This window comes from Orycteropus afer, unplaced genomic scaffold (genome assembly GCF_000298275.1).
Source record: "Orycteropus afer afer isolate SDZICR_OR568_19922 unplaced genomic scaffold, OryAfe1.0 scaffold00010, whole genome shotgun sequence".
Taxonomy (NCBI): Eukaryota; Metazoa; Chordata; class Mammalia; order Tubulidentata; family Orycteropodidae; genus Orycteropus; species Orycteropus afer.
In genome coordinates, this window is record NW_006921597.1 from 20,848,242 (window position 1) to 20,873,232 (window position 24,991).

The following is a 24,991-nucleotide window of genomic DNA, read 5'->3' on the forward strand; positions in this document are numbered from 1 at the left end:
CTTCTTAAATATAGACACCCCCTTTACCTGCTATAAGGAGCTCTGGTGACGTAGTGCTTAAGGCATTTGACTGCTAACCAGAAGGCTGGTGGTTCAAACCTATCAGCTACTCTGGGGAAGGAAGGCTGGGCAATCTACTTCTGTAAAGATTTACTGCCTTGGAAACTCAATGGGGGTTGCTATGAGTCAGAATTGACTTGATGGCAGTGTTTTTTTTTTTTTCCCCCACTCTTCTTTAAAACTTAAGGATCACTCTCATGGTTTTCTGCTCCAACCCATTTCCTGCCATCAAGTCTTGGTCGAATTTGGAGCTTCCTATAACAATGTCTCAACCTACCTGTAGAGACAGCCTTGTTTGTCATACTTTCACCCCTTATAATTCACATTCCTGCTGCTCACCAGTACTTCTTCTGCTTCTGTATATTTGCATTCGTACTATTCTCAATTCCTAGAATAGCCTTTCTTGATTTCTACCTTATAAAATCCTACCCATGTTTCAATTATCTTCCCAATGTTCTAGTAAGAATTACCCTCTTTCTCCTCTTGTGGCAGACACTGGGAGCTTGCCTCTCCAACAATCATTCTCCCCATAGTTTTCAGCATCAACATGTAATTTTTGTGTGGGGGGGCGGCAACAGCACATACCCAGCTAAAAGATGCTATTTCTCAGTTTCCCATGCACTTAGGTACAGTCATGAATGAGCTCTGGTGGTGTCGTGGGTAAGATACTTAGCTGCTAACCAGAAGGTTAGAGGTTCAAATCCACCAGCTTCTCTGTGGGAGGAAGATGAGGCAATCTACTTCCATAAATATTTACAGTACTGGAAACCCAACAGGAGTCACTATGAGTTGGAATTGACTGGATGACAGTGGGTTTTTTAGATATAGTCATGGGACCAAATTTCAGCCAATGATATATATACGAAAATTTTACGAGCTGTATGGAAAAATATCTTAAAAGGGGAATAGTCCTTTTTTTTTCTCCCCATTTCTTCTAGAAGGCTGGCAGTTCAAACCCACCAGCCACTCCTTGGAAGGAAGGCTGGGCAATCTACTTTCCTAGAGATACTGCCTCAGAAACCCAAGGAGGGGTCGTTATGAGTTGGATCTGACTCAACAGCAGTGAGTTTGGTTTGGTTTGAGTTTGGACAATTTTGTGGAGCCATTATACCAGCTTTATACAGCCTATTTCCTGACTTCTTTAACATAAGCAAGAAATAAATTTCCATCTTGTTTAAGCCACTGCAAGTTTAGATTTTTCTGTTATATGCAGTTGACCCTAATCCTAATTAATACTGTTTAGAAGATCTACAACAGGGTAGGTATGGTGCTTTAAATTACTTGGTATGGGTCTCCTAGCCATGGTCTTTGTGACTCCCACCAAATGACAGGGTGGAACTATGCAAATGTAAGATGCTTGTGGCCCACCAAGGGAACTAGACATCTTATGACTAATGTAATAAGGCACATGGCACCCTTATGGGGGTGGGACCATGCAAATCAGGTGTATGAAACCCTAATGTGGGAATTAGTTAGTTTAGTATTCTGCTAGGCTTAATATGAGCCCTCCTAGAAGGAGAAGGGGTGATCGCACTGCCATCAAAACAGAAGAGCCAAAAGTGGAGTGGAGTTCATCCTTGGACTTGCAATTCCTCCAACAGACCTCCTTGGCAGAGAGACAGCAGAGACGACCAGCTGAGACGACCAGCTGAGAGATGGCAGCAGCAGCAGAACCAAGACACATGAGACAGAGCGGTGGGTTTGTTGGTCCATGGAGCAAGAAATTTGAATGTCTTTGGGCAACAGGCTTGCTGATGGAGTGGGATGCACCATGGAGCAAGAAATTTGAATGTCTTTGGGCAACAGGCTTGCTGATGGAGTGGGATGCACCATGGAGCAAGAAATTTGAATGTCTTTGGGCAACGGGCTTGCTGATGGAGTGGGGTGCACCTAGGTGCACCTATTGGCAGAGCTAAAAGAGCTTTCTAACACTTACCCAAGCAGGGCAGAAGCGAGGCCAAGAGCCAGAGAGAGAGACCAAGAGCCAGAGAGGGATGCCTGAGGGCACAGAAGAGGGGAGTCTGTCCTGATCTCCTGAGCTCACGCCTGAACCTGAATTGTAACCTGTTACTTCCCTAATAAACTCCATAACTGTGAGTACTGTCTGAATTCTATGTGGTCATTGCAACACATTTTTGAACGCAGAAGAAAAGTAGTAAATGCCGTGGGATGGTTGGTATTAGAATTGGCAAAAGGCTGGAGGGTGGTGGCACGTCTGGCCTCACAGGAATAAGCCATGGGCTGCTGATGGTGATTCCATCTGCTCCTCCTGAAGTCAGAGGAGGCCAGGGGATGCCACCTCCATGCCCCTTCTGCAGTAGGGCATATATATCTTGTTCATCTTTTCACAAAAGATTGCTTTGCAGTAATGCCCACTGAACGTGGTGTTCATCAAAGCTGATACAGGCTTTTGCTCATAGCTCAAAGCACTTAATAACATTTCATTTATATATTTACTTTCAAACAAGTAAACAAAAATCCAAAATATTTTCACTATAATTTCTCTAAAACAGATAAATGTATTAAGTAAACCCTCTTTATGATGCTTATCAAGCAATTAAAAGAAAAAAATTCTCAGGGGAAAAACATAGCAGATAAGACCTTAAATAATCACAACATTTAGCAAAGACTGGTCAGGATAAAGCTTCTTAAGAGATTTCTCTATACATGGAAAGATAGCAAGTTATTTCCATCAACCATCAACTTAATCAGGTATCTCCACAAACCTGTTCTTTAAACAAGCAACGACAGAATTTAATGAATTTTCGAGGCTGAAAATTATCTAGCCTTTGTGCAACAGAATCTCTGGAAATGTCTATAATATTTACCACACTACTGTTTATACCTCACATCTTTTCAGCAAGCCTATTTCACCTTACATTAAAAATACATATCATTAAAAAGAAAAGGTTTAAAGTTAACTTTTGGAAAATAGTTTAATGTTAAGCAGATAACTCAAAATTTTACAATCTGGATTATAATCTTTGTTAAAAATAGCCACAGCTTGAAAGATAAATCTATCTAGGATTTTTTTTATCCTTTGAAAATACTGACCTTATAGTTCCAAATAACAATAAGCTATTCCAATACTATAAGACGCTAGAACCCATACATGGAGAACACAAAAAAAATTGAACAATTCACTAGCTGTGTGATTTGGGCCAAATTACTTAACCTCTTTGCACCTGATTTCCTTATGTTTAAAATGGAACTAGAATTAGCATCTACTTCATAAGGCTGTTGTGAAGATTAAAGGAATACATTTATATAAAGCATTTTCAGAAGTATTATGTAAGTGCTTAAGGAGTGCTGGTGGCACAGTGTCTAAGGCATTTGACTGCTAACCAGAGAATTGGCGGTTCAAAGCCACCAGCTGCTCTGCAAAAGGAAGACAGGGCAATCTACTTCCGTAAAGATTTACCACCTTGGAAACCCAATGGGGTTTGCTGTGAGTTGAAATCAACTCAATGGCAGTGAGTTTGGTTTGGGTTTATGTAAGTGTCTGCTATTATTACTATTAATTGAAGGCTCACTTACTGTTCCACAGGCACAAACAAACACTCTTCATTAATATAGTAAACTAAATGATCATTTACATATTATATAAAAATTTTATTAAAAATTCATTTTAGTATCACAAATTGTTTGAAAATATTTATTTTTCTACAGGTATCTAACAAAAGATTGTGCTAAAAAACTTTTGATTTTAAAATGCAGAATTGCTATAATTTGACTTACACAGGACTGTGTGGCGAACGTGAAATTTAAGCCTTATTTTTCATTATTAATGTCTTATCCAATTCATTGCTCATGTTCCTCCCTCCATTAGGGGAAACGTTTATTTGTAGAGTAAGTTCAGAACTTGGTATATATACCAAATATATGTAAAAGCATCTTTTGAATACATTTTATTAACAAGTAAGTTCATGAAAATCAAATTTTAAAATCCACTATAAAATACAATTTTTAAAAAGTACCTGAGATTCAAGTGGAATGAAGGCAATATTTATCTCTTTACATCTTCTTATTGACTTGGAGCAAGAAGCCTTAATTTTGTTAAAGAGACTATCAGGGCAAACTGAGGGAGGAAAAAAAAGACAAAATTGAAGCATTTAATTTCATGTAAATTTTTATTTTTTTGAATAAATCACTCCAACATCTAAGATGATACAGAGAGAAATTATTTTTATGCAAATAACACACGCTTTATGGGATTTTTTTTTGCCAACCACACCCTCCAAAGATATTTTTGTAAGCACAAAAAAATCAGCGTCATATGCTTATGAAAATACTTCAGGGGGAGGGCACAAGTGGCAAAAAGCATACAATGTGTGCATTATTTGTGTGTGTCTGTGTATTTACTGACTTTCTTAGAGCAATTTACTGTGACAGAGATAAACACTGTTCTTCACTTTATAGAAAAAATATATTCTAGCCATGAAGGCTATAATAGAAATTCTATCTTCCCTATTTACATCCACCATAACCTCAGAGGTATTTCCTTAGAGATCCACTAACAGAGCAAGCAAAAACTGTTAACAAGAAAAATCATGTCCAAAAAAAGAAGCAAAAAAAAAAAAAAAAGAAAAATCATGTCCAGACTCCTGACTTACTAAACTTTCTGTAGCACTTTCAGAATATCTTAGGAGTTTCATTACTTTTCCAAATCTGCCATTAAATAACCTAAGTGATAATTCCTCCTTGAATTAAAGGAACTTCTCTAATGCCAGGAAATTCTAAGACTCTAAATTTGTCAGGGAACTTCTCTAATGCCAGGAAATTCTAAGACTCTAAATTTATCAGTTCTAGAACTTGGAATTTTTTAAAAAAATAGTTCCATTCCCTTTAAGCTGGAATATCAACCATACGCTACTAGTGTTCTTAACATGATGTTCTTTAGCCTCAAGATTCCTAAAGTTAGAAGAGGCTTTATAGTCAATAAATGTTACCAATTTCATAAACATGAAGTTCTGTATAATAAAGTTACTTAAATGACAAAACACTTATGGTATGGCATCTAAAAAAATGCAAATTCCTATTGGGCACGAAACAAATGATAAAACCCAAGAAAAACATACTACTTAAAGTTAGGTCATGTATAGTAGCAAAGACTAATAAAAGGTATTTATATTTTAAAGTGTAATTATATAATACATTATAACGTGTAACACAGAACTGTGGCTCTAGGCTTCACTGTGATTCTTTAGTTTAGCTGTTTTCTATTTGAACATGTCATATAAGAGAAATGTAGATTTTCTTCCTTCATAAATTTGCCAAAAAGAGAGCTGTTTCTTCAATGTCCTCCCAAAGGGTCCTGTTTTTATTACACAATCAAATCCTCAATTGAAACTTTGATTGAAAAAGAAAAAAACTCTTCTGTTATCAGCATAGAATCTGAAAGATACCTCCCATATTGCACTCCCCACCAAACTTCCCCTCCCAAACAGCGAAAGTGCTCACCATTTCAAACTAGTTTGGAAAGCTTTCTCTTTAATTTTTTACCTGAACATGAGTTAGGATGTAATCTTTTATTTTTAGATCCTTTCTTAGCCTAATTATAACAAATAAATAGAGAATTATAATACTGCAATAGTATTATAAGAATTAGATACTTTATAATAATAGGATTTTACAACAATGAAACAATAAAAGAAGTTACTTACAGTCAGTGAAGTATATATATGCTGCTTTATATTTGTTCTCGGACTTACTTGCAAAATCACGTAAAAAACAATCTACAGACTTAAAAAGGGTTAGAAGTTAATACATATTTAATTAAATACTAATGAGGAGCTCCTATGGCATAGTAGATAAGGCATTATGGGTGCTAACCAGAAAGTCAGTGTTTCAAACCCACCAGACACTCTGCAGAAGGAAAATGGGGGGCAATCTACTTCCATAACAATTTATAACCTCAGAAACCCAACGGGGGTCACGATGAGTCAGAACTGACTTGATGGCAATAAGTGAGTGAGTGAGCTTTTGAGGTAGCTAAGATTACCCTACTAGCTAAAGGTTTTTTAATTTATAGACTAAGTTTTTTTTAAGATGCCATGTGACAGCTAGCAAAGTAATATGTATGACAGCAAAGATCTTTTTGGTTTTTTTTAGAAAAACACTCACACCACATATGCAATTCTTTTCTGAGTTTAAGGTACATTATTATTTTCCTAAAAATTAGGTTGAGTTAAACAAAGGCTTTCCTACATCAGCCAACATGCAGTATAAAAATTCAGAGGGAAAAAAATTTCACATTCATCAGGAAAACAAAATGCAATACAAATGTATTTCCCAAAGTTATTCAATATTCTAGATGGAAAATAAACAAAATGTATAATCACCTTTTAATACTGCTATAGAAAGAACATTTTAACCCTACCTGTCTTATTTAGTATATCAACAATTAAAAATCCAGTGAAAAACTAATGTTTTAAAGCTTTGGTAAAATCATTTCCCAAATTCAAAAAATGTGTGTACATTATATAAACTGAACTACCATATATCAATTGGCTAACTGCCACTCTTTAAAAATCAGCCAATTAATAGACAGAACTTAGCCTAACTCATAAGAGCTTTAATTTTTAGTCTTTATGAATAGTTTTAGGATTCTATTCTCCTTTCCAACAAAAAAAAAAAGTAGAAAACTTTTAATAAAAATAAGTTTTAACTTTATTAGTTCCCTCTTCCTAATTTCTTTTTTGGTCATTTCTATTACTTCTATCATTTAGCAAGACTATTTCTTTGTTCCTTATCCTTTAACATAGTGAAGATATTCAAGACATTATTCTGAGTATAGCTTCTTCTGGGCTCTACAGATTCTAATATAAAATATCCTGTTTCCACTGCTTTCTAGTTTGTAATATGCATTTTTATTTCCTCTTTGATCTAAGAATTATCTAGGGATGTTTCTTCATTTCCAAGTAGCTAGGCCACTCCTTGGGAGCTCTGGTAACGTAGTGCCTAAGTCACTTGACTGCTAACCAGAAGGCTGGCAGTTCAAACTCACCAGCCACTCCTCGGAAGGAAGAAGGGGCAATCTACTTCCGTAGTGATACTACCTTGGAAACCCAAGGAGGGGTTGCTATGAGTCGGGTCCGACTCAAAGGCACATAACAACAACAACAGGCCACTCCTCACAAGGAAGGTTGGGCAGTTTACTTCCATAGTGATACTGCCTTGGAAACCAAAAGAAGGGTTGCTATGAGTTGGGTCCGACTCGATGTCTCATAACAACAACAACAGGCCTGTTTGGGTAACTCTCTTCATCATTATTTCTAATTTTATTTGATTATGATGAGAGAATGTGGCTAGTAAAACCTCCAGTTTTTGAAGAATCTTTGATGCTAAATACACAATTTTGTAAATATTCTATACATATGTAAAAAATGTATATTCTCTGTACAAGCAGTCCCTAACTTAAGACAGGGCTCCATTCCAACCACTCTGTCCCTAAGCCATTTCTGACATAAGTTGAATCTCTTTGCTAGTTTTCATTATTATTTTTTATTATTGTCTTTTATTATCAGTACCTTTTATAAATCTGATCTTTGAACATCTGCAAGTGAACATCTGAGAATGATGATCTGAGAATGAACATCAGCAAATTATACACTGCAGTATTTTATGTAGTACTCATATCACTAACAAAATGTACAAGAAAAAAAAAAAAACCCAAACACAGTTGTACATGTGGTTCATCGTAACTCAAATACGTCATGGGTACTACTTATGTAAATGACTTGGCTTCTATTCCTATTTCTTGAATCAAAGATAGTAATTGTTTAATGTCTTTGTCTTTACTTATTTTAGGCCTATAAAAACTATTGAAAGGTATGTACTGAAGCCTCTTACTATATTTACATTTTTATTTTTAACAGTTTTGCTTATTATTTTGTGATTTGGTACTGTTTTGGTTACCTAGTGCCACTCTGACAGGAATATACCACAAATGGGATGGCCTTAACAGGAGTTTATCCTTACAATTTGGAGGCTTTAAGTCAAAGTTCAAAGTGCCAGGCTGTAGGAGCTGGGTGAAAGGCCCTCAACCCTGGGCTTCAGCTCTGCCTCCTGCTCCCAGCCCAGTGGAGCTAGAGGATTTCTTCACTCAGACAGCTGTTGGCTGCTGAGAATGACAAGCGCAAGGTTGACAAGTAAAAGGCACAGTCCCGATGTTACCAAACCACACGGCAGGCCATTAACTCAAGTCCACTGGAAGTCCCAAGGTTGGCAGAGCATGGCAGGCTGCTGAACAATGACACAGCTACAAGCAGGGTCTAAGCATGCCATAAGCGAGAGACCGTTTCCCAAGGCTTCCCTTTATATACAGGAAGCAGACCACATCCCTAAGGCAGCTACTCAGCTGCTTACAGTAGATCCCACCATGGAGTTGATTACCAGTGTCATCATGGGCAATAACTACTACCAGCTGCCCAGCCACTTAACCAGGCCCTGCCAAGTTGACACACAACTACCACAGGTTGTTGCTGTTATGTGCCGTTGAGTCGTATCCGACTCAGAGCAACCCCTCCTTGGGTTTCTGAGGCAATATCACTACGGAAGTAGATTGCCCCGTCTTCCTTCCGAAGAGTGGCTGGTGGATTTGAACCGCCAGCCTTCTGGTTACCAGTCAAGTGTCTTAGGCACTGCGCTACCAGAGCTACCACAGGTACATATAGATTTATTAATGTTGTATTTTCTTAATTTTTCATTTATGATTTCATAATGTCCTTCTTCATCTTGTTTGGGGCTTTAAAACTTAAATGTTACCTTGTCTAGTACTAATATTGCCACTTGTGCTTTTTTTTCTGTTTGCATTTATCTAGCCCTCTTTGCTCATCACTTTCTTTTCAACCTTTATCTTTCTTTTCTTGAAAACAACATGTTTCTTGTGAACATGTTTAGTTTCTTAAACCAATCAGACAGCCTCTGGTTTCAGGTTTTTTAAAAACTTATATTCAGAATTAAAGTAAAAGTTGATTTATTCACTCTTATGTCATATTCATTATTTATTTTACATTGTTTTTCCTTTTCTCTTTTTTAATTTGGAAATTTCATTACACTTTTCCATTCCTTTAATGATTATCTTCTCTTTCTTGGTACTCATAATCAGTCATATTCCTCTATTATTATTTAAAGTTAAGACACTAATAAATATTGTCCACCAAAATGCACTGGCTTCCCCCAGTGCTTCCCCTCATCTCAAAAAGATACCTTTAGAAGCCCTTTTTTCTTCTAGGCTGGGTAAAATGGGAAGAGAAATGATGCACATAAGAAACTGTGAAAATATACCAATGACCCCTCATAGGGTCAAATATTTAGGATTTGACATACTAGTGAGTATCCTGGAAAGAGAAGTGGTTTCTACTGTCAGAGGACTGGACACTTGGCTTCTGTGACTATGAATACAGTGCTATTATCAGCAATGAGGAGGTCTGGGAATGATCAAGTGGCTGGGAGGCTGAAGCAAGATAGAAGACAAGACCACTGAAAAGATGGAAGATCAAGGAACTGAGAAGTCAGTGTACTGGAATTATCATCAACATGGATAATGAAATCACCAAGAATTATGATTAGAAAAGTGTTAGAGACAGTGATAGTAAGCTAGGGGTTAAAATTGCCAAGAGATTAAAATGAAAGACCCAGGGATTATAGATGGCTATAAGGAGGGGGAATCTCAGAAGGAAGATGGGGCAATCTACTTCTGTCATGATACTGCCTCGGAAACCCAAGGAGGGGTCGCTATGAGTTGGGTCTGACTCGACGGCACATAACAACAAAACAACATAAGTAGGGGGAATAGTAGGTAATATAGAATGGCAGGAAATGCCTCAATGCCGGGAGTTTTAGAAAGAAAGACGTTACAATGGTTTGGAAGCAAAAATGAAGAACAAAGAATTTAATGACTATCTCTCTTCCCTTTGTTGCCTTTTTCACCTTCTGTAACTCCTAGAACTATATTTCTGGAAAACAGAACCATAAAACTATAGACTTCCTGAGCCTATTCTACAAATCCCTTATCTTTCTCCCCATGATCTCCATGTCTCTATTGTTTTGAGATATTTCATTTTGATCTTCTAGGGTACTTAACCAAGTTTCAATAGTGATTATCCTCTCTTTCAATTAATTGTTTAACTGAGAAATCAAATTTTTGAGCTTCAGAAAGTTTTTCATGTGCTATACTGGACTTCCCTTATGCATACCATTTTCCTGTTTTGGTTGTCATCTTTCTCTTCAAGCAGCTATATTAATTTTTACTGAACTTCCTCTTTGGCAGCTTGAACTACTTAGATACGTAGTTGCTTTTGTCAACTCAATGGAGGCTTAGGTCTAGTTGTTAGAGTATCAAAAAGAGAGGCAATTCCACAAGAAGAGGAAGGCAAAGAGGTCTCTCCTCCTGGAGGGCTATAGATGTCAAAGCAGACAAACCATCAGCCTTTCTGAAGTACCCAAAAGACCTTTCCCCTGGGGTTCCCAGATTTCCTTGTAGCCAAGCTGTTCCTGAAATCTGTTGCTTTATGATCCTTGCATTAACTCTCCGAGTGCTTTCCCAGCCCATGAAGAAGCAAGTCTCACACCAGATTTCCCCACCAGAGCACCCATGGTATCCAAGGCCTTTTAGAAGCCTGGGGGACCCAACAAGCAACTGATTCAGGACGGAAGAGAAACTGAAAGTGATTGTAGTAGACAAAGGTGTCAGAATCAAGTCCTATTTTCTATGAATCCTTTCCTTCTTTACTGAACATACAGTTTTATATCCTGCATTTTCACTTTACATTAAAAGTGAACATTTACTTAGTCACTGGAAATTATTAGAAACTGTATTTTTATGATCACATGATTTTTCATACCATTATTTATTAATGCTTAGAATTTAATTAGATTTATTTATTGCTAGGAACTTAATTGAACCATTTATTTCCTTAGAATAAACTCAGTGACATAGAACATTTTTAAGGTTTTCTTGATGAGTAATAGCAAATTCAAATTTTCAAAAAGGCTGTTATCAGTATATACTCCCACAAGCAGTATACAGTAGTTTCTGCTCCATGACCCAGCAACGGCTACAATGTTGTTTTTATACATACACGTACACACACACACACACACACACATATTCATATGCATGTATGTATGTATTGTATATGTGTGTGTGTGTATAATTTCTTCTTAAAAATATTTCTGTCAATTTGCTACGTGTAAAGTGGTGCTTTTAACCGGCATTTCCTCCAATCATGAATTTTCTCTTATGGAATTATGTTGTGAATAAGATATAAAATGTCATTAAAACTTATTGTTCACATCAGCAGCCAATAATGTAACAGACTAAACAGGTGAATATCTATACTTTTTTTTTTTTTAACCTACTGTCTATTAGAGTTAGAAGTGAAGTGAAATCAGCATTGCCACATTAACAGTCTAGGAGGGAATAAACCAGAGGAGTGTTTGAAAATACAATCTCAGATACAGAAGAATATAAAGGAATCTGATACTTTATTAGACTTCCAGAAGTTTGGCTCCAGTTATGAGTTAAACCATACAGTAAGATTATAAACTGAAGAAATCTCTTTTACAAAATTATGTATGTATACACATACATACACACATACCCCTACTCGTCACTTTTCAACTATCCCGTTATCTGACATTTGCATGTATGACAACAGTAAAAAATCTAATATCCAACTATATTGCTCATTAACAATGTACATCTGGCAGTAACAAATGCCAAGATGTGAGGTAAGAGTATTGTTGGCTGAGCTGGTTAAGCTTATGTGTCAACTTGCTCTATGATTCTCAGTGGCTTGGAAGTTATGTAATGATGTAGTCATCCTTCATTTTGTCATCTGACGTGGTCAACCTCCAGTTTTGCATGTCACCAATTTTCACATAATGACCTGGTCTTTGGAATCTAACCATGCCAAAGTGATGAGTGGGTGGTGGTGGTGTGTGCTATCCAGTGGATTCCTACTCATAGTGACCTTACATGGTAGAATAAAACTGCCCTATAAGGTTAGGCTGTCATCATTACAGGAACAGATCACCAGGTATTTTCTTCCATGGAGTGCTGATTGGTTTGAACTGCTGACCTTTTGGTTAGCAGCTGAGCACTTAACCACTGTGCACCAGGGCTCCTCATATATATACTTTATACACACACATACACATGGGACTAGTATGCATGCTACAGTAAAGTCACTAAGACAAATAAAAGATTAATCCAAACCTATTTCTTTTACCAAACTTTTCATCACCCTAAAATTATGGTTCAACAGGAACTGCATGAAAAACAAATTATTCAAAGAAACTATCAGTTCATACTATGAAATTCTGCTTTCACATTTGAAGAGGAAGAATGACATTCACTTGCACATTCTCATTGGGATCAGTTCAAATAAAACAATCTTCTAACTCAGAAAAAACTTTCCCAAACAAACAAATTTACGACAATATTTTTCTAATAACAGATTTTGTATTGCTTTTTCTATTAGCAAACCATGGCAATGGTGAAAAAATTGAAGAATATAGTTCTTAGAGACTCAAAATACTCACCTTTGATGTTGGAGAGATAAAATAAAGAGCCTTCATTTGTCTGACAGGTTCACGATTCTTATAAATATTTTCCACCACTGAAAACAAAAAAAGTCATATTTATAAGTACATATGTACACACTTGAAACAGTTTTTAAATAACCTGACTGAATTTTCCATTTATAGTAATAGGCAAATACATACATACACATACATATACACACACACACACACACACACACACTAGGTTTAACACTCTCCTTTTCATTTGATATATAAAAATTCCCTGAAAACATCCTCTCAGGCTAAACCCTGGGTTGAGGGCTAAAGTGTCTTCTCATCACACACACAAAAAAAGATAAATTATTTATTCATGGTCAGATAGGTCTATGAGCATAAACAATCAATAAGCCATGAAGAAACAAAAAAAAGTACATTAAAAATTAAAATGTTTTTATTTAAAAAAAAATACTACTACATAAAAAAATATATATCATATAGCTATATATATTATTTAACAATAATATATTATTTAACAATAATATATATATTATTTAACAATAATATATATATTATTTAACAATATATATATTATTTAACAATAATATATATATTATTTAATAATAATATATAATACTACTACTACTGTGGCAGTCAGGGAGCTCTGGTGCCATAATGCCTAAGGCATCTGACTGCTAACCAGAAGGCTGGCAGCTCAAACCCACAAGCCACTCCTTGAAGGAAAATTGGGCAATCTACTTCCATAGAGTTACCACCTCAGAAACTCAAGGAGGAGTTGCTATGAGTCAGGAGTGACTTGACAGCAGTGAGTTTTGGGTTTTTTTGGTTTATTGTGGTAGTCAAGTTGTGTGTCAACTTGGCCGAGGAGCTAGACGTAGTCATTCCTCCTGATAAGACTGGTAATCAACTTTATGGTGGAATCTACTGAAGAACTGAGTAGCTGCCTTAGGGATGTGGTCTGCTTCCAGTACATAAGAAAAAGCTTTGAGAAAGGTCTCTGCAACTTTTTGTCACTCTTGGACTCTGCATGTAGACGAGTTGTTGTTCAGCAGCCTGTGGTATTGTCCACCAACCTTACCAACGTTAATGCACTTGAATTAGTGGCCTGTGGTGTGGTCTGATAATTTTAGAACTGTGCCATTTTACTTGTCAACCTTGGGTTTGCCAGTCTTAGCAGTCAGCAGTTGCCTGAGTGAAGAGATGCCTCCAGCTTCAGTGGGCCAAGAGCAAGACGTAGAACTGAAGCCCAAGGTCGAAGGGCTTTAAATCAGCCCCTAGAGCTAGCACTTTGAACTTGGACTTCTAGCCTCCTAAACAGTAAGAGAATAAATCACTATTTGTTAAAACTATCCATTTGTGGTATTTTGTTAGAGCAGCACTAAAGGCCAATACAACTATCTTAAAAAAAAAAAAAAAAAAATTGCCACTGAATTGATTCCAACTCACAGCAACTCTGTAAGACAGAAGAACTGTCGTTAGAGTTTCCAAGGCTGTTATCTACAAGACAGAAGAACTGTCCTTAGGGTTTCCAAGACTGTTATCTTTACAGGGAAGCTCTGGTGGCATACTATAAGGCATGTGACTGCTAACCAGAAGGCTGGCGGTTCAAACCCATCAGCCACTCCTTGGAAGGAAGATTGGGCATATATACTGGAAGGAGACCACATCCCTAAGGCAGCTACTCAGCTCTTCAGTAGATTCCACCATAAAGGTGATTACTGTAGTGATACTGGCTCAGAAACCCAAGGAGGGGTCACTGTGAGTCAGATCTGACTCAACGGCAGTGAGTTTGGTTTGGTTTTTATTTTTTGGTAATCTTTACAGAGGAACTTTGGTGGTACAGTGGTTAAAGCATTCATCTGCTAACCAAAAAGTCAGTGGTTTAAACCCACCAACTGCTCCATAGGAAGAAGATGAAGCAATCCATTTCTGTAATAATATACAGTCTTGGAAATCCTACAGGGCAGTTCTACTCTGTACTATAGGGTCACTATGAGTTGGAATCCACTTGATGGCAACAGGTTTGGTTTTCCCACTTTAATCTTTATGGTAGCAGACTGCCAATCATTCAGTTATCAGCAGAGCACTTAACCACTGCATCACCAGGCTCTTTCTATACTACTACAGCATAGCTAATATGATACCACATACCAGTTATCTAGGGCCATATTACATTTTACATGAATTATCTTATCAAATCTCATAATAACCCCATACGTGTCTTACAGATGAGGAAACAGACAAAGAACTAACTTGTCCAAAGTTACACAGCTAGAAAGCAGAACAAGCAAGACTCCAACCCAGATCCAGTTCCAAAGCCCAAGTTTTTAACAACTATAATATTCTTCAAATAAACTGCTATTCTTTTAAAACCTCACATTAGCATTTATATTAACTATTTTTAACAATAAAATGCCACTAGAATTTAGTCAATTACATTCATTACTAAGTTTATAAACTAACCTTATCTAAAACAAACTCTAAATTAACAAATTAAATACTTAAAGCTCCATATTTCTTTTATTTTTATTGTTGTAAATATATAACAAAACATCTGCCTTTTCAATCTTTTACATAAATCCACATAATTCTTAAAAAAGAATTTTCCTGTTGTTAGAATAACAGCTACATATTTTTTAAAAAAAGGTGGGGACCAGGTTTGCTGGTCCAATAGAGCCTGGTGGAACCACTGGGACTATGGTCCCTAGCTGCCCTTCACGTCTGGAATTGAACCCACACCTGTGGTTTCCAGCCAAACAAAATACAGGCATATGAGTTAAGCATTTACCTCAAGTAGATACACTCTGTGGAGAGAACAATCATGGGAGAAAAAAGGGCTGCTTATACACAGGGAGAAAGCTCAGGGGGCAGGAGTGTATGGAGGGATGGACACTGGGAAGAGGTTACTGTGGGGAGGAAGTGGGAGGGGAGCTGTTGCATTGTGGTGAACTGTGGTCAATGACATGAGACAAAGTATATGTGAACTGCTGTATGGAAAGTGAATTTGCTCTGTAAATCTTCACCCAAATCACAATTAAAAAAAAAAAAGAATAACAGTTACATATTTTTTAAAAACTGAAAATATCATTTCTGGAAACCAAGAGATATTTTAAGACTCATGTTGACAAAGGCCTAAAAAATAATTAACAATTTGACTTGCAAAGGAAGCTACCCTTGGCCTTTGAAACATGGTGACTGATTTTCTCATTCCTAAATTTGTATTAGTAATGTGTAAGGTTATCACAGCTATCAGATAGAACATACAATAAGATTTCCAAGGAAATGTTTATAATTTTATCTCCATTCTTAATGATTGAATTAAAAGATTAAAGTTTAAAAAATAAACATTAAAGTTTAATTTGAGTTAACTTAGTTCCATTTTTTAATACTCAAAATGAAGTGTTTTATAATCATCTTAGGTATATAATACTCAATTTGGTGAATAATGTATATGTTAAACACTGAAAATACAGTGGTATGATTTAGAACAGATTCAGAAACTATTCTGAAATGCCTGGTTATCAATAGTGCCACTTTTTCAATTTATTGAAAAGTGGCTATCTGTTAAATGATTAAAAAAAAAGGTTTTTACAATTATTCCTGAAATAAACCCAACCAAACCCACTGCCATGAAGTCGACTCCAAATGTAGTGACCCTACAGGACAGGGCAGAACTGCTCCATAGGGTTTCCAATGTGGTAAATCTTTACAAAAGCAGACTACCTCATCTTTCTCCCACAGAGTGGCTGGTGGGTTCCAACTACCGACCTTTTGGTTAGTAGCCAAATGCTTTAATCACTGGACTACCAGAGCTCCCTAATAAAGACAAAGGAATAATCTACTTTTCTGTCATTTTAAAGGTTTTTAGTTGACTTCATTCTCCACTGTAATAGCATCCTAAGTGCATTTTTCCCTTGTCTATTTTTAAAGTCTCGAGATACTAGTAAGTATTTTCACACATGACCTGAGGAGAGTCTGATCACTGACTCTCCCTAAGCAAAGTCTAATACAGGCATTCTCAGGAGAGCTAATGTGGAACTCAACATGACTGTGACAAGTTCAAGTTAGTATATATGAGTATGATTAAACCAGGGCAGATTTAGGTGATACTGGAAGACACTGAGAACAGCCCCCAGCAGTGTTTCCAACAGGATATAGTCCTATAAATGTTTTCCAAAATAAGTTTTTTCTATGGTCTAATAAATTTAGAAAACAGAATACTATACCCTTACCCAGGGGTTTTACATATACACTGATATACAAAAGGCTCTGAAAAATCTAGAGAAACCTGTTTAGCTTTATTTAATGCTATTTTCTAAACTTATTTGGCCACAGAATCCTTTTCTTGAGGAATATCTATCAACACTGAACACACAGTATGAAACAATGCAATAAAATCTCCTTATAGTGCATAATAAGGAGCTCTGGTGGCATAGTGGTTAAGGCATTTGGCTGCTAACCAAAAGGTCAGCAGTTCAAACCCACCAGCCGCTCTGCAGCAGAAAAATGAGGCAGTCTGCTTCCATAAAGATTTACAACCTTGGAAACCCTATGGAATAGTTTTACTCTGTCTTATTGGGTCACTATGAGTTGGGATCAACTCAGCAGCAATAGGTTTGGTATATAGTACAAAATAATGGTTCTGTAGTTTCAAGGAAGATTGGGCAATACCATAGTGATACTGCCTCTGAAACCTAAGGAGCGGTCGCTGAGTCTGATCTGACTGGACAGCAGTGGGTTTTTATAGTTTCAAAGTGCTTTCACATGTAACATCAAATGGTTTTTATCCTCACTGCATGTCAAAATTACCTGTGGGAACTTAATCCTTTCATGACCTAATTATTTTCTACTTTGAATTTTCTGTTGATACCAGGTATTTTCAGTAATGAAAGGCATCCTTAAATCAAGGAAAAAAATTTTTTGAGGTAATATGGATTTGGATAAAATTATGTGGGACATATATGTTTCGAGTGGACTGTGATAATAAGATTTGTAAGGTGAGGCCTGTTTCTTCAGATTCATACAGGTCCATGCCAGGTGGCAGCAGGTACTGTAACTGGGATAGCTTCCCAAGAAACCCGAGAGGCTGAAAATGTTGGTGAGTGATATATGTCCCATAGGTCATGAAAGGGTTAAAATTCAACTGGCTTAATCGATATTACACTTTTCCAGTATGAAGAAAAAGTAAGACTTTAATCTTCTAATTTCTAGTTTAGAACTTTTTCCACTGAGAGAAGACCACAAACTGAATATGTAATCAACAATAAAAGACTGTTATTTTATATATAAGTATCAAAAAGTGTCACGAAAATTTTCAGATAATCCTCTCATATATAATATTGGTTATGCTTTCTTGAGAATACTGGATATACTTTTGAACTTCACAGGTTAAGAATGATAGAGGGTACGGATACTACAACAGGATCCAAAATGTAATCTAATATAATCATATTTGACTTTTGAGCCTCAGTTTCCTCTTTACAAATAGGGGTACTTTAATACTTGTCTTTACACGGTTTTTAGGAAGATCAAATTTAAATAAATGTGTCAAAGGATGATGAGTTAAGGATGACATAACTATGAATGTTCTAAGATATTGATATTTTTCCCCAAAGGGTTATATAGATTAGGTTCTCATTAGTGCAGTTTTGCCTAGTCAAAGATAATCTCTTGTAGCATTATGACCTTTTTTATAAACTAGTATTTTCAATTTTCATACTAAAGCTGATTTAAACTTACATTACAATTAACAGCTTCATTTCTAAGTAATAAAGAGAAACTTAGCATTATACATTTGTAAATATGTACAAGACTGATTTTATTAAATAAATCTTAATATCCATTTAAAAGCAATACTTGAAAATCCCCAACATCACTGTATTTTTTTTGCAAGTAATGTGCTTACATAAATTATGTGCCCATACACCTAACACTTACGGAAATAACACATGGGAGAGGGATTGCATAGTTAGGGAAAAAACACATATCATGATGTGTGCATTATTTATGTAATAAATATGGTAGTCAAAATATTGAGGTAAACCTAGTGTTTCAATGTACAAAACAAAATCTGAGAATAAGAAATTTAACGAACAACCTCAACAAGACAAATGACTTTTTGTTTTGGTTAGGTGTCTCAGATAAGAATTTAAAATTGACTTACAGGTTATTCTGAAGATTCACATAGAAAACAAGAGTGTTAAATCCGATAATTATGATTACGCACACTCACTGCCGTGGAGTCGCATCTGACTCATAGCGATCCTTCTTTGGGTTTCCGAGACGGTATCACTACGAAAGTAGACTGCCCAACCCTCCTTCCGAGGAATGGCTGGTGGGTTTGAACCGCCAGCCTTCTGGTTAGCAGTCATATGCATAAGACACTATGCCACCAGAGAACTCCCAGTAATTATGGTTAGCGGTATAAAAAAATAAAATGTAACCTCCTCAGAAACATAACTGCTAACTAAAATTTCTTAATACTTCAAACTTTCCCAATCACAATAAAAAATGTTTTCATGATAAGTATCAGTAACACTTACCAGTTATACCCTCTGCTAAAAGATCTGTCATTTTGCAACAGGATGCCAAAAGCTTGGTGGTAAATTCATCTAAGAGCATTATCTTAAAGCAAATACAGATGAGGAAATATGTTAGTTATCTGATTGCCAAGAATTCACAAAAGACAGAATTTTACCCATTAAACCTACTCACTTATAAACCTTCTACAAAATAAAATTAAAACATCAGTATGGCAGGCCAAATATCTTGAAATCATCTTTTAATTTACATGGCCTGGAGATTTATTCATATACAATCATGTAGTATTATTTTTCCATTTCCAATATCTAAGTGAGCAAATAGAAATATTTATATTTTGAACAAGTAACATTTAATTTTAACTGTAACTTACAGTTAACATCAAATTTCCTTAAAATGATAAACTGCCACTTGTAGAATAACAATAGTTGTTCCAGGCACTGTTCTAACCACTTTACATAGATTAATTCATTTAATATTTACAACTGCTCTGTTGTTGTTGTCGTTATGTGCCATCGAGTCGGACCCGACTCATAGCGACCCCTCCTTGGGTTTCCAAGGCAGTATCACTACAGAAGTAGGATCGCCCAACCTTCCTTCTGAGGAGTGGCTGGTGGGTTTGAACCGCCAGCCTTCTGGTGAGCAGTCAAGTGCCTTAGGCACTATGCTACCAGAGCTCCTTACAACTGCTTTAAGAGGTAAATATTATCAACCTCATTTTATAGCCAAAGACACAGGCAAGAGAGGTCTGGTAACTTGCCCAAGAGGCCACAACATGAATTTAAGCAATATGATTCAGATTCTTTACTCTTATGGAAGAACCATAAGTCTTCAACATAAGGGCAAAGAATGCAAAATCTACCTTCCATTCGCCTTCTTTCTTGCAGTCATCAAACACTGTTGCTTTTATCTCTGTAAAAAAGAAAAAAAAAATTAAATATGAATCTTAATCAACAGTCAGAAACAGAGTAACTACTCAAAAGGTCCAAAATGCCTGGGGAAAAAATCTGATTTGAAAATTTGCTGAACTATATACAAAGTACAAATATTTGTTAAACCTTAAATAAAAATTAATTTTTCTTTACTTAAATACTTAAACTATGGTACATTTAAAATATGTTTTTGAAATTTGAGAATAAGAGTATTATAAAAAGGGTTAATATATTTAAGTGTATGAACATACCTGGAAAACATTTCTGAAAGTATTATCTAATTTGGTTTTCCCTAATCTATTTAAATCTCAAGTAAACAAGATAAAAACAAAAGCAGAAAAACTATACCAAGACAAAGAAGATCCCTAAATACCTAATTGCTAAATTGCATTTGACAATCACATCTAGATTAGTATTTTTCATTCTGATTTACATTAGGATTTCAACAATATAATATAGCATTAGGATATACAACCAGTCTTGATTCATAATCAATAAATATTTATATGTTTCTTGCAAGGATTTTCAAAATTAATCTAAATATAAAAATTATTCTCAACTCTGATTTACCCAAACATTTTCCATTATGTACAACAACTAAATAAAAAAGTATACATAGACAATTTATACAAATATCTATTCTGTTTTGTAATAAGATAATTTCCACATTTAATGCTTTATTAACTATGTAAACTTTATTAATGTTTAACTAATTTTTAAAATGAAAGGTATATAATGCATAAAAGAATCTATCTTTAAAACGTAAATTGCAGTAACTTTTGCCTTTAATTATTGGTAATAAAATGCTTCTACTTAAACTTTTCTATTTCTCAATTTATGTTTAAAACTTTTGGAGGTTTACCATCAAGTTTATGGCAGTGTTGTATTGTTAGCTGCCATGGAATTGATTTTGGTTCATGGAGATCCCATGTGTCATGTTAAACAATTACAGATCTTCTGACAGAGGGTATATATAATTAACAAGAGTTACTCACCATAAGAATTGTGATTGGTACAGTTTATATTAAGAAACATTAAAGTAGTTATATTTTGTTTTCTAAAAGGATTGTAACGTTACAGAAGAATTATGGTAAAAGCCTGGAGCACTTAACCCTAATTTTAACTTGAAGCACTAACCTCTATGACCCTACAGGAAAAAAATGAAGATTTTATCAGGCAAAGGTCAGACATTAAAATAGTATGCTACTTCCTTTTGTAAGGTGGCTTTATTTCTGCATACTTCATACAAACTGAAAACTGCAGACAACCTGCTTATTTTTAATGGCTTTGTGTCTTTCTTGTAAATGAATTTATGATGGAGCAGACTGAAGAGTCTCCTAGGCAGAACATACCTCATTAAGTCTTTAAAATCTTAGAACTATGATGTCTTATATGGTAGAAACTAGCTCCATGTGGCTATTGAGCACCTGAAATGTGGGTAGCCTGAACTTATGGAGGTTGCAGATTTCAAAGACTTAGTACAAAAACAAAGGAAAAGAATGTGAAATAGATTACTAATCTTTTATATTGATTACATATTTAAATAGTAACATTTTGAATATAAGGAATCAAGTAAAATTATTAAAATTAATTTCATGTTTCTTTTTGCTTTTTTTAATGTAGCTACTAGAAAATTTAAAATTTTAAATTGCATACGTGACTTGAATAATTCTATTGGATAGTGCTGCCTTAGGATCTTAAGATAGCTAGACAGTCACAGTGTTAGAATCTTTAAAATACAGGGTAAGAAAGAACTAGTTTTGTGGACTGAGGTTAAGGGTATTCATGAAAAATGATATGGTCACAAGAAAGACAGGTTTGCACAATTGTCAAAGAAAATCTTAACAAATATAAGAGAAAAAAGTATTTCCTTAATAGTAGTAAAAATTATTTTACCTTAGATCCATTTTTCTAAAACCAAAAACCAAACCCATTACCATCGAGTCAATTCTGACTCACAGGTTTCCTATAGGCTAGAGTAGTACTGCCCCATAGGGTTTCCAAGGCTATAAATCTTTATGGAAGCAGACTGCCTTTCTTCCATGGAGCAGTATGTGCATTCAGACCATCAACTTTTTGGTTAGCAGCCAAATGCCTTAACCACCAAAACTCCTTCCATTTCTCTAGTACCTAATTGTGGATATGAACGAAGACTCAATTATCTTATCTTTGTTCTCCTCGCTCTATACAACCCTTTGTTTGTAGCAACATCCACCTCAAAATTCCCCCACCTGCTCACTCTTGCATACAAAATAAAATCTAAACCTACTATTCAACTTCCTCAACATTCAACAGATTGGCTTCTAGTTCATGTCTAATTTGATCTTCCACTAGTCCAAATGCTCCCCCAAACAATGACCCATTAATATCTACTACACTGGAGCTCTGGTAGCATAGTACCTAAGGCACTTGACTGGTAACCAGAAGACTGGTGGTTCAAACCCACCAACCACTCCTCAGAAGGAAGGTTAGCCAATCTACTTCCGTAGTGATAGTGCCTAGGAAACCCAAGGAGGGGTCACTATGAGTTGGGTCCAACTCAACAGCATATAACAACAACCCTCTCTCTTTGCTAATTTTGTCCCTCTTTATGCTTAATACCCTAATACCAAAGAGAAAGTAAAAACATTGAAGGGAGAAATGAGACTAGTACTAACAATGTGGTTCACAGCATCAGCAATGCTGAAAGTGTAAGTGTACAACTGTCTTAAACCACAAAGAAACAATATTAGTAAACCTGACAATAACAGTGCAAGAGAAACGGATTTGTCTGGAAAATAGGAAACAATCTATGAATAACAGAGTTCCTAAGGAAACTAAAAACCTGTTGTTGTTATGTGCCGTCAAGTTGGACCCGACTCATAGCAACCCCTGGAGGACATTATGCTGAGTGGAATAAGTCAGGTATAGAAGGACAAATATTGTATGAGCCCATTACTGTAAAAAGTCAGGGAAGGGAACTCACTTTGTAGGTTACTGGGGATGGGAGGGAAAGGTAGGGGAAAATTTTGGACTAGTTGGAGGCCACACGCTGAGGTGGGTAGTAAAGGGAGGGATAGTATGGAAAGAGTCTATGACCAGCATGATAACACTGGGGAAAGGGAAGACACCAAATTGTGTACATAAGATATAGATGACAGAGGCTAATACCAGTATATCCACAATACTGCATTACCATGAACACCAAACACCATGCTACAGGTAAACACATAGACAACTGAGATCAGATGGGGGTCGGTGAACAGGAATATACACTAGACCAATGATAGATTCAGCTGAGGATAATCTTGCACAGATACTAGTGATACAAAACAACCACAATCATTACAGAAGCAAGAGAAGACAGACTTGGAGCATCTCTCAGAGACAGGCAGATATCGTGGGAGAGAGAACCAATGTATCTGCTGACTCAGGACCACAGTACTGGGGGACACCAGACTCAACAGGCACAACATAATACATAAAAATCTTGTTCCACAACCTCTCACTTTGGTGAGTAGTGACTGGGGTCTTAAAGCTTTTGAGCGGACATCTACGATGCAGCTAATGGTCTCCTGTCATTGGAAGTGAAGAGTGAAAATAACTAAGGGCATTTGGAAACAATCAGCCCTAGGACATGATGGACCTCAAGACCAGAAGAACTAGATGATGCCCAGCTACCAATGTCAGCCGCTCAGGAAGGGATCAAAACTGGAGATCCTGAATAGAGTGGGAGGAAAAATGTGGAACAAAATTAAAAATCATAGTTAACAACCAGAATTACTGGTTGGATGGAGTCTGGTGGAACTCCCAAGACTATGGCCCTGGGATACACTTTGGGCCTGGGATAAAACTCACTACCAAGGACTGGTTCTCAGCCCAACAGTAAGACTGACGTGCAGAACACCCAATGCAGGGCAATGTACCCACCTACTCTACAGAGATACCATTGGAGCAATCGGCCACGGGGCACCAGCGGGGCAACATTCACATGGAGGAAAAGCTGGATAGACAAGAGAACATAACTAAGAAGGATACAGGGATGGGGGGGGGGGGTCACTGGGAAGGGAGAAAAGGAGAGTGGGTTAGGGTTGGGGATGGTAATTGGGGAGTGAAACCAAATGTACACGAACTGTTGAAAGTAAAACAAACTCTGCTCTGTAAATTTGCACCCAAAGCACACACACACAAACTGTGTCCTAAACAATTTTTTCCCCTCCAAACTTGTTCCTTCTTTCAATTAAACAGCAACACCCACTACCTAGTCTCCTAGATCTGAATCCTAGTCCAGAATGAGACTCCTCCAGCCTAAGTCCTGTTGATTCTATCTCCTAAATCACTCACAGTCTCATCCATCCTCGCCTATCTCCTTTGCTACAGTTCAGCCTTCTCTCCTGGACCAACATAATAACCTTACTAGTCTCTCTGCCTTCCATTCTACTTCACACCCAAGTATACATCTCCTTCTACCTAATCTCTATGAGTTTCTTTAAAAAATCAAATTACAAAAATGGAATCAGCATATACACATTTTTCTGTCACTTGCTTTTTTCACTAAATATGTATCTTAAATATATTCCACAGAGAGAATACACATTTAGATAAAACTCATTTCTTTTGATATTGTGTTGTTGTTAGGAGATGTCGAGTTGGTTCTTAAAGATTCTGTATACCTCTGGTTATTTAGTGAACAGGGAAGAATCTTAATAAAGGCAAACCCAAGGGTCTGGGGCAGAAGGCAAAAGCAATAATCATCATTACTCAGATGAATAAAAACAGACTGAATTGTGCATGAGAAAGACCACTTAGGGATGTCAAGGTATATTTAAAACTGTATGAAAGTAGAGGCGGGGCAAGATGGCGGACTAGGCAGAAGGATTGCACAGACCCTCTTCAACAAAGAAAAGGGAAACCAATTAACACAGACACAG

At 36.3% G+C, this 24,991-nt stretch overlaps 1 protein-coding gene across 1 annotated transcript in view; it reads right to left on the minus strand.

Moving 5' to 3' along the window:
- Window positions 1-23,275, minus strand: part of STXBP3 (syntaxin binding protein 3) — a 58,593-nt gene extending 35,318 nt beyond the window's left edge. The window contains exons 1-6 of the mRNA XM_042782095.1: window positions 23,257-23,275; window positions 20,012-20,061; window positions 19,152-19,233; window positions 12,610-12,686; window positions 5,724-5,802; window positions 4,038-4,138 (exon numbers count right to left, since the gene is read on the minus strand). Coding sequence (XP_042638029.1) covers window positions 4,038-4,138; window positions 5,724-5,802; window positions 12,610-12,686; window positions 19,152-19,233; window positions 20,012-20,061; window positions 23,257-23,275 — 408 coding nt within the window. The remainder of the gene's footprint in view (window positions 1-4,037; window positions 4,139-5,723; window positions 5,803-12,609; window positions 12,687-19,151; window positions 19,234-20,011; window positions 20,062-23,256) is intronic.
- Between the last annotated feature and the right edge of the window lie 1,716 nt (window positions 23,276-24,991).